The sequence below is a fragment of the Pelodiscus sinensis genome, chromosome 23 (assembly GCF_052426305.1).
Source record: "Pelodiscus sinensis isolate ZL-2025 chromosome 23, ASM5242630v1, whole genome shotgun sequence".
Classification (NCBI taxonomy): Eukaryota; Metazoa; Chordata; order Testudines; family Trionychidae; genus Pelodiscus; species Pelodiscus sinensis.
In genome coordinates this window covers 1,354,237-1,364,020 of record NC_143074.1, presented here as the reverse complement: position 1 = coordinate 1,364,020, position 9,784 = coordinate 1,354,237, and the positions used below count along the sequence as shown (strand labels likewise).

Here is a 9,784-nt window from a genome sequence, read left to right as displayed (position 1 = left end):
CTACAGATTAGTCAAGTAACTGATAATTCATGAGATTAATTGACTATTCAGTTAGCCAATATTTAACATCCCTAGTTCCATGATCACTGCCGATGGAGCTGGTGTTGATGGGTCAACTATGTACACTAAGTACAATAAATTGAAAACACACACACCCCAACTAGAGGAAAGCAAGAGCTGTGGGATGTTCCAGTTTATAGTTGGCGGAGATAAGGAGCTAAAGAGGGGGCTGGTTGACAGGGTGCTAACTTGGGCATCATGAATTCACAACTACAGAGGGTGTTCAAAGCACTATGGGAAAATCTGGCCACTGCACAGACTTAATTGGAATGCATAGGAACAAGCACTTGAACAACATGAATTTCCTAGGCCCCTTGTGCTTTAGAATTCGGCTGTGTTTAGACTGGCAAGTTTTTCCGCAAAAGCAGTTGCTTTTGTGGAAAAACTTGCCAGCTGTCTACACTTGCCACTTGAATTTCTGCAAGAACACTGACGATCTCATGTAAGAAATCAGTGCTTCTTGCGGAAATACTATGCTGCTCCCGTTCGGGCAAAAGTCCTTTTGCGCAAAAGGGCCAGTGTAGACAGCTCAGATTTGTTTTGAGCAAAAAAGCCCCCATCACGAAAATGGCGATCGGGGCTTTTTTGCGCAAAAGCGCATCTGGATTGGCCATGAATGCTTTTGCACAAAAGCATCCGTGCCAATCTAGACGCTCTTTTCCACAAATGCTTTTAACAGAAAACTTTTCTGTTGAAAGCATTTGCGGAAAATCATGCCAGTCTAGACATAGCAAACCTGTGTAGAGTTGAGTGACTTGATTTTATATTACTGACTATTCTGAAGACATTTTGATTTGAAATGTCTCATTTCAATTTTGGGCATTTTGACATGCAAAGAACAACGAGATTCATAAAGGGCCAGGGCAGCAGGATTCCCATTATAACTTTTTAGTCTACTGCCATGGTCACCAACCAGTAGATCGCAATCTACTGGTAGATCTCGGAGGCTCTAAGAGTAGCTCGAGTCCCCTGAACTGTGCGCCTGCACAGTACATTTACATTAGATTTCCTCATTTGAGGAGCAGCTACTCACTGAGCAACAGCACAGGTGAGTAGCTGCGAGGAATGGTGGGAATTTTTTTTTTTTTAAGTAGCGGTATAAGGATTGGGGATAGCAAGTGATGAAAAGAGGAGAATAGAGAGGGCAGGGCTTCAAGGACGGGGCGGGGTGGTAGATCTTGGCTTGGTCTGTCATTTAAAAAGTGATCTTGGGTGTAAAAAGGTTGGAGACCACTGGTCTACTGGTTGCAGTGTTTCTCCACAATGGGTTGTAGGAGGGGTCAAGGCGGTGCCTACAGTTGCTCCTCACTTGTCTGCTGGGCAGCAGCAGCATGAAGGAAAGCTTCTAAGGCACATGACATAATAGACTGTGATCTGGCTCAGGCCACTTCCTCTGTGTTTCCGCCTTGATCTTACTCTGGGCAGTGGAGTCAAAAGGGAGATCTGGATACTAGCCACACAGAAGAAATGGCCAGAGTCAGCAAGTGGACAGGCAGGCAGCAGCTTGGAAGCAACTGCCCTCCAGCTGTGAGGGGAGAGGAGCTGACTAGGGTGGTAGGGAGAGCTGAGCAGGAGGGCTACCAGAGGATTCAAGTGAAGGGGGAGAGTAGTAATAGTGGGTCCTTTCAAAAGACAAAAAGCAGGTGGTGGATCATTTCAGAAAAAACTGGGAACCACTGGAGTCAGGGTGCTCATGTGGGTTCAGTTCCTCCCTGTGCCTGATGTGGAAACAAAATTGGAATTTGGGTATCCAATATGGCAGGAAAATGCCCTAGCCAGAGGACTATGAGATATTCTGATATTGTTATTTTTCAATCTCTCCCCTTGAAGCTGTTTTTATAAATAAGTCACTTGTGTAGGGACTTGAAGTTGGATCTCCCAAAACACAGGTCAGCACCTGACCCCTCAGTCATTGTCTTTCCCGAGCTCACTGTTAATTTTCATGGAGCAATACCCTGTTTCAGCAGAGTAAGATTCCTTGTACAAAGAAACCCCAGTGAGACTTCGAGTGTAAGGTTCACAGCTGTAAAACTGCACAAAAGATGGACAGTTCCTAGCACACTTTCTTTGGGACCTGGAGCACAGCTAGGAGTTTGTGCTTTCCAACACTGGCCCCTGAACATTGCAACATCATTTATTATTCTTACCAATGTAACGTATATGCCTTATTTGCACACAGAGATGCCTTTTGCATCTCCAGTAAAATGAGTTAATGGAGAAAAAGAATTTTTAAAAGTCTTACAACAGAAGTACTGTTAGCTCACTTAGGTTGAGATGATGCATAGCTGCTGGTACTCCCTGTTGTGTTTTGTGAGAGATACTGAAAAGGTTAATTTGATTTCTTTACACAAGAAGCTTTAAAAAGTGCAATGTTCTAACAGGCAAACATGTCCTGCCTGATTCAGGAGCTGGCCTCAGTTATACATAAATACTAACTACATGCATAAGAGAAGTTGCCTTGAAACTAGGAATAGTCTCATACTGAAACCTAAACATGTAACCAACAGGCCAGTTCCCATCACTGAGACGGCTTATAGCTTAGGCCAAAAGGTTCCTGTTCTTTTGTAAGTTTTGCTTTGATCATGGGAATACTCCATTTCATCCAGGATTGATATCTGTTCACATAATAGCAGGAAGATGGAAACGTCCCAATGGGTTAGCTTAATATCCCCAAGGATAAGTACCTGTATCCCTACCTCATGTAACGATGGACGCACGTGGCTGAATGAGCACAGGCCATGGCAAAGGCTGGTTATATTCAATGCTCTGCTCGCGGGAGTTACAAAGCTGGTTGTGCTTTTTAACCCCCCCCCCCCCGATACCTCAAAGTGACACAAAGCAAGTCAGCAGCTCGGCCTTTAATCGGTACAGGACAGGAGCAGGCGGCCCCGCGGCCGGAGTGTCCAGTCCGCACTCGCGTTCCGAGTGCCTGCAGAGCCGCCGCCCTAGCGCACGTAGTTCTTGGGGAAGAGCTGGAAGAGCTGGCCCTCCTGGGCGGGCTCGAACCCGTACCGCTCCAGGGCGCCGGGGTCAAAGGTCCCTGCTCTAACGTCCTTCTCCACGAGCGGGGCCACGACGTCCAGGAAGAGCTGCCGGGCCGAGGGGGGCGGCTCCGCGCCGCGGGGCGCCCTGTAGGACACGTAGGGCTTGAGGCGGAAGCCGCTCAGCTCCGGCACCACGAACTCGGGGACCATCGCGCGCACCCGCACGAAGCCGCGGCCGGCGCCGAGGAAGCCCACCCGCTGGGCGCCGCGGCCCTTGCGGTGGGTGCGGGGCCCGCGCTTGCTGGTGAACTCCGCCATGCGGTCCGCGCCGCGCACCAGGCCGCGGGCCAGCGCGCTCAGCAGCCCCATGGCAACGCCTGCAGACTGCCCCGCGCTGCCGCCACCGCACGTGGCCAGGCGCTGGCCAATCAGCGCGCAGAGTCGTGCTGGGGGCGGGAACGTCATGCCGTGGCGCGTGCGCACGCGGCGCGATGGCCGGAAGGGCCGGTCCCGGAATCACCTTTGACCCCGGCTGCTGACCTGACATTTCACCTCTGACTCCCGTTCGCCGCCGCCGGGCGCGAGGAGACCCCGGGCCGCTCGGTGAGTTTCCCGCCCAGCGGCCCCGGGGCCGGGCTCTGAGCTGTGCACGCGCTAGGAGCGGCCCCGGCCCGGCGGGGGGGGGGGGTTAGACCCGCTTCTGCGGGCGTGAGGCGAGCGTCTGAGCTCAGAGTCTGCAGCAGCGACCCGCCGCGTCGGGCCCCTTGCTCGGGCCGGGCCCGCGACGGCCAAGCGGGGCTGAAAACATTCCCGCCTGCGCCCAGAGGTGTGATAAGGGGGCGGCCTCCAGCCTGTGCAGAGACCTGCCTGCTTCGTTCTACACACAGCGAATATCCCCATTGGCTGGGCCTCGCTGTTCTTTGGTGTGAGCAGTGTTAGTGGGAAATTAAGGCTTTAGGAGATAAGGGTCTAAATAGAATCAAATATAAACAAAATGTCAGAGCATATTATGAGTCAATTTCCCCCCCAACCTTGCGAAATCGTCACGAAACTGTATTAGCCCAGGCACAAAATATAGCTGCCTACCCTTTCTGATGATTATAATGAAAGAAAAAGGATTAAAAAAATAAAACTGACTAGCCTTTTAAGTGAATAAACAATAAAAATAAAGATTGCTAACCATAAAATGTCCATTTTGACAGCTATCGTTTACTGCAGTGGTTTCAGTCTCTTTTCAACAAATTTTGAATGCTGGTGTGGATGCCTTTGGAAATCTTAAGACAGTTTCTGGCCCACAGATTGAAAAATACAAGATTAGTGTAACTACTTAGGATACTGCATTGTGCACTAGTAAATGCAGCATTATGTATTCTCTCAAAATCAAATAACATTATTATGATATTCAACACCTAATGGTGGCAAGAATCCACTGCCTGTTAGTACATTAATTTTCAGTTTACGTTTTGTAGTTCACATATAAATTATATAGAATCATATACGTCCTTTATACTTGTGGGGGTGGTTCCTCTTATTTTAATAAGGCATGCATAATAGGGTAAGTATTGTAATTTTTTAAAGTTTTTTTTAAGTGAATTTCATTATCTTGCTATATATTGAATATTTTTATCTATTTACATTTGTACACTGGCAGAAAATGTTTTTCATAATTTGAACAGAAAAACTAAGTTTCATAAGACCCACTGCCAGACAGAGTCTGCAGGCTCCCCAAACCGATAGCGTGGAGCTGGCCTTGGCACTCCAGCAACCATGGGGGGCATTGAGGTTCAGAGTCTTGAAGCACCAGCACTGGCTTGCTTGACTGTGCGGGCAGAGAAGAGCCCCAAGCTGCGGGCTGCATTAAGGCAAACAATAGGCTATAGGTTCCTCATCCATGCTTTATTCCTTCACTGAGGAACTTTCTGTTTTCAATGTATTTTCTCAAGACGATGAAGACAAATGCCTTGTAATGATAAATAAACAAACATGGTTGGAGTGTTAGTTCTCAAACACTTTACATTATGGATGTTAATGCTGACTGGGAATGATAAATGTCACTTATTAACTAGGTTTTCTTCTCTCTCTCTCATTCTTCCTTCCCCGAAGAGATGGGTAATGAGGACAACAGCTTCAGCGTTGAGGTATGATATGCTGGGTTTTAATATTTATACTCTGAGTTATTCAAGCACTCATGGTATTTCCAAAATCTGGACTTGAACGTGCCCAGTTCAATAACATCTGGCTAATTCACTAAAGAATACAGAACTATTCTTAGACTCATGGCAGATGAGGGTTTGTTTTGTTTTTCCCTTCCAAAACCTTAAAATGATTGGCTTCAGCCAGTTGCATTTCATGTCTCCTCCAGCTTTCATTGTAGTCCCAGGCATTACCAAAGTAACACAATGGAAGGTGCAGCTGATATACTGCCACACCTATTTGGTTGCCCTGGAGCTTTCAGGCCCCAATCCTGCTAGTGCTTATAGAGGTGCTTAATTTTGCTCGGGTAAGTTATCCCTTTTCGTTTCAACAATATAGTCACAGACTGAAGAGCTCGAGAAAGCTGCCAGGGGACTCAACTTGTCTTTCACTGTGGCTATACGTGGTTGGGGCTTGGAAGGGAAGAAGAGGAGCAGGAGCTCTGTGGATGTGAGGGGCCTAAATGTTCTTTGTGCCCAAGACCCCAGTAAATCTTAATCCACCTCTGTTATATAGAATTCAAATCAAAGCAGAAGTTACCAGATGTCGACTAGCAAGGTGAAATGAATATTGAAAGGAGTAGGCAGGTGGAGGAGAATCAGGACTACGGTAGACCCCCAACTGCTGGCATTCCTGTTGATGTGCCGGACTGGATCTTGGAGGACTCCATCTTGGCTACTGAGTCTCGTATGTTTAAACCCATCCTGTCCCACCTGGCTTATTGTTGAGGAAAGAAGAAACTTTCTGTCTGCCCCTTCTGTTCTTGAGCCCTCTGACCACGTGGGTTGGGGGTAGCTCTGCTACTCTTATCCTTCACCCAAGTTCCTGGCTACTACTCCAGGACATATGTCTGTCCTGCTCTGCCCAGAGCCCTGTATCTGCAGATTTGGCCCCGCTCCATCCATAGTTGGGTATCCACTTCCACTACATGTAGCGTTCTTCTTAATAACGGGTGCTGAAATGACCAGTGCTTTGCTACTTTCCCTCTGCAGCTGCGATGAGCATCATTAGTACTAAGTTAAAAACCTAACTTTTAAAGAGGAATCTAAAGTACGGTGGAAACAGGTCATTTAGACTTTTTCCTGTATAATATTGTGTGTGTTGGAACTGACTGCTAAGATTGGTAGCAGAATTATTTATATAATTTGAAACTGATTTCCATACTATTTGAAAGAACAAGGAGTCCTGTGGCCCCTTCCAGACTTAACATTTTATTCATAATCTATCATAGGTAAAAATCACTTTGTCGGGACTTCTCATAGTCTTCATCTGCAAAAACAAACATGGTTCCACCTCTGAGATTTGTCACATAGTATTTGAGTTGTTCTGTGCCAGTGTCTAATGGTATACGCCTTTTCTTGAATTGCACTTAGGCAGTCTGAACTGGATCTTTCTTGGTTCTTATTTTGAAAGTATGATATAATCTGATTTCCTTAACAAAACTTTTAATGACTTTCAGATTTAATGTAGGAGATTCATTTAGCACTCCTAAATTCCAAAGCCAGAAGGGACTATTGTGATAATCTACCCTGAACTCCTAAAGCACAGGCCATAGAATGTCCCTGTCAAGGGATGGGTTCCCCCCCAGAATTGGGGCCGCCTCGCTGGATGTCCCCACGCGTTGGCCCCTCTGTCCAGTCACTATGACCTTCTGCTAAGGTATATACGGCCCTTGCATCCTAGTCACAACAAAAGCCTCTCCTGGCCAGGGAGTCGCTTGTCCAGGGTAGGGAAAAGGGTGCTAGGGGGACCTGGGCCCTTCCTCTCCACCGGGTCCCAGCCCCAGGCCCTTTAGGCAGAGACTATTGCTCCTGCCTGCTCGGCGGGGAATCCAGCCACTACACACGGAGCCACTTTGTCAGTCCTCTGCCCTGGGCTGCGTCCCACCGTGCCCTGGTGCCCTGGGCTGCGTCCCACCGTGCCCTGGTGCCCTGGGCTGCGTCCCACCGTGCCCTGGTGCCCCGGCTTGCCACCAAGCCTAGTCCTTATCGGAGGGGGGGGGGTTGGTGCTGGGGTTGCGGGCCCTCCTCCTTCCCAGGCAGTGGTGGCTGCTGGCTTTGCTACTGGGTCAGCTGCAGACCTGGCATCAGCTGCTGCAGAAACAGAGGGGGGTGCAGTCTGACCTACTCCTTCCCCCACCTGCCTCCTTACCTGCAGGGCTCTCTCCTTTTATACTCTGGCTCTGCTGGGAGCATGCCCAGCAGAGCTGGATGGGCGGGGCCTTCTCAGTCAGCTGGGCCTGGGCTACTCTCTGCCCTTCAGTGCGGGGCCTGTCTGCCCCGTCACAGTCCCCAGAATAATTCCTTTTGAGGGGGTATATTTGATGGATTTTATATAAATTACTGTATCTGCCTGGCCTGCACGCTCCAGGCTGGAACTCCTTTGTGACCCTGGTGTTCATGGTCAGCTGCTGGGCTCGCCTGCTGACCAGTCAGGAAATGCAATTCAGATTTTCCCAGAACTTTTCCTGTGCACCTGGAGAACAGCAGAGTTGAAAGTGTTGGTTAGATTGGGTCACCTAGAGTCTATGAACATTGACTTTCACAATGCTGCATCTGCATTACCCCAAAGCCGACTGTGCAAGATCAAATTTAGCATTACTTCTCACCAAGGAGCACAGATATCGACTTTAGCCATCTTAAAGTTGGTGGAATGGGCTTGGTGGTGGAGATCCATTGTTTAGAAAATCCACTTAACATGAATAAGTTCGACCTAAAATCATAGTGTAGACCAGTCCTGAATGGTGGTGTGTGTTTAGAATAGGGGTAGGCAATAATTTTTGGTGGGGGGGGCCACTCCAAGATTTTGATAAGTGGTCAAGGGCCTCACTTTTCTGTGGAGAGGGTGCAAGGTCTCAGTTGGAGGGTGGGTGCAGAAGGACACATGGGGTAAGGGACTGGGGTTCAGGAGACTGTGGGGTCTGAGAGGGTGTTTGGGTGGCGTAGGGGATTGTGACCTGGGACAGAGTGTAGGGTCGGGGAGGGAGTGTGGGTGCAGGAGAGGATTCTGGCCTGGGGGAGGGGTAGAAGAGGTGGTACAGGCTCCTGGAGGGAGTTGTCACCTGGGGCACGGGGTGCAGAGGGTTTGGATGGTAATCTGAGGGAGGGAATTGGGGTGCCAGAGGCAGGCACCGGCTGGGAAGAGTTTACCTAAGTGTCTCCTGGCCAGCGGGTTGCAGCACCCCCAAGGCAGGATGGGCTCCCTGCCTGCTGTAGCCCCAACCCACTTGAAAATTCAGGCTGCTCCCTCCATGCAGCTCTCCACTCCTGTCCGGAAGAGGCTTGCGCTGCCCCAGTCTCGCAGGCCAATCTCTCAGCTGATTGGCTGGCTGTTTCCAGCCAATAGAAGCTGAGAGATTAGCTGAGGTCAGTTCTTATTGGCCAGTTGTTTCTGGCCAATAGGAGCTGAGGATTGGGCTGGGGGTGGGAAGCCCCCTCCACAGAGCAGAGAGCTGCAGGGATTAAACCGCTGTGTGACTGGGGATCCCGGTTTGGTGGTCCGCGGGTGGGATCCGGTGGCTTGGTGGGCTGGATCTGGTCCCCGGGCCGTATTTTGCCCAGCCCTGGTTTAGAAACATAAGACGTTAATACAAAATATTGGTGTAGTTCTTAAAATATAAGAACTGATTTTGATAGAAAGGTGGCTTTTGTTTCTAAATTGCATAGCTTTAGCGCTCTCCTGCCCTCTTGCTCTGCATTTAGAAGCAACGGGCACCTGGGGAAGCACAGTGAGTTGGCATTCATTATGATTGGGGAAAATGGATTTGAAACCTTAAAGCCTAGAAAGCTCTTTTTAAAATCAACTTTTTTTAAAATGAAAAGCAAAGGAACTCTGCGGAGGAACGTTGACTTAAAAACATAACAAAAAAAGCAGAACTCAAGACCATGACAACCAGGCATAATTATAGTACAGCTGCTCCCTGAGTTACGACTACCTCCACTTACGACCATCTGCACTTACGACCAAAGCGGTTGTAAATGCAGATCCGAGTTAGGAATGGCGATCCGGGTTTACGAACAGCGCGGTCGCCATGTAACTCTATGGGATCCAAGTTACGAACACTTCGAGTTACGGACCAAGTATTGTAATAGAAATGTAGCCGTGTTAGTCTGGTCTAGCTGAAACAAAAAACAGGACTATATAGCACTTTAAAGACTAACAAGATGGTTTATTAGGTGATGAGCTTTCGTGGGCCAGACCCACTTCCTCAGATCAAATTGTGGAAGAAAATTGGCACAACCATATATACCAAAGGGATACAATCAAAAAAAGTGAACACGTATGAAAAGGACAAATCAAATTTCAGAACATTAGTTCACAGACATTTATCTCTCCTTCTCATCCTCCCCTCTGTTCTGAAATTTGCTATAAAATCATGACTTTGTGAGAGGAAATAAGGAAATGTTATTTACTCTTCCCATAGCAGAAGAACTAGGGGTCAGCAAATGAACTTAATGGGCAGGTGGTTTGAAATAAACAAAAGCCAGTATTTTTTCACATGACACATAGTAAACCAGTGGAACTCCTTGCCAGATGATGTTCCGAAG

At 48.3% G+C, this 9,784-nt stretch overlaps 2 protein-coding genes across 3 annotated transcripts in view; one reads left to right on the top strand and one right to left on the bottom strand.

Annotated features, from left to right (window-relative positions):
• Nucleotides 1-2,903: 2,903 nt before the first annotated feature.
• MRPL41 (mitochondrial ribosomal protein L41) lies at nucleotides 2,904-3,462 on the bottom strand. Its single transcript, XM_075906016.1, has one exon. The coding sequence runs from the start codon at nucleotides 3,411-3,413 to the stop codon at nucleotides 3,006-3,008; it is 408 nt and encodes a 135-aa protein (XP_075762131.1). The 5' UTR covers nucleotides 3,414-3,462; the 3' UTR covers nucleotides 2,904-3,005.
• The window catches only part of PNPLA7 (patatin like domain 7, lysophospholipase), a 119,908-nt gene continuing 113,582 nt past the window's right edge, over nucleotides 3,459-9,784 (top strand). Inside the window, exons 1-2 of one of the 2 annotated variants that reach the window (XM_075906005.2) lie at nucleotides 3,459-3,647; nucleotides 5,148-5,182. In XM_075906005.2, the coding sequence (XP_075762120.1) occupies nucleotides 5,150-5,182 (33 nt within the window). In that variant the 5' untranslated portion in view covers nucleotides 3,459-3,647; nucleotides 5,148-5,149. Of the gene's footprint in view, nucleotides 3,648-5,147; nucleotides 5,183-9,784 lie in introns of those variants that run through there. The other variant, XM_075906007.2, reaches the window with a different exon arrangement.

Bases quoted from the DNA above. Each gene is read 5' to 3' on its own strand.
- MRPL41 (XM_075906016.1), bottom strand. From the start codon at position 3,413: ATGGGGCTGCTGAGCGCGCTGGCCCGCGGCCTGGTGCGCGGCGCGGAC.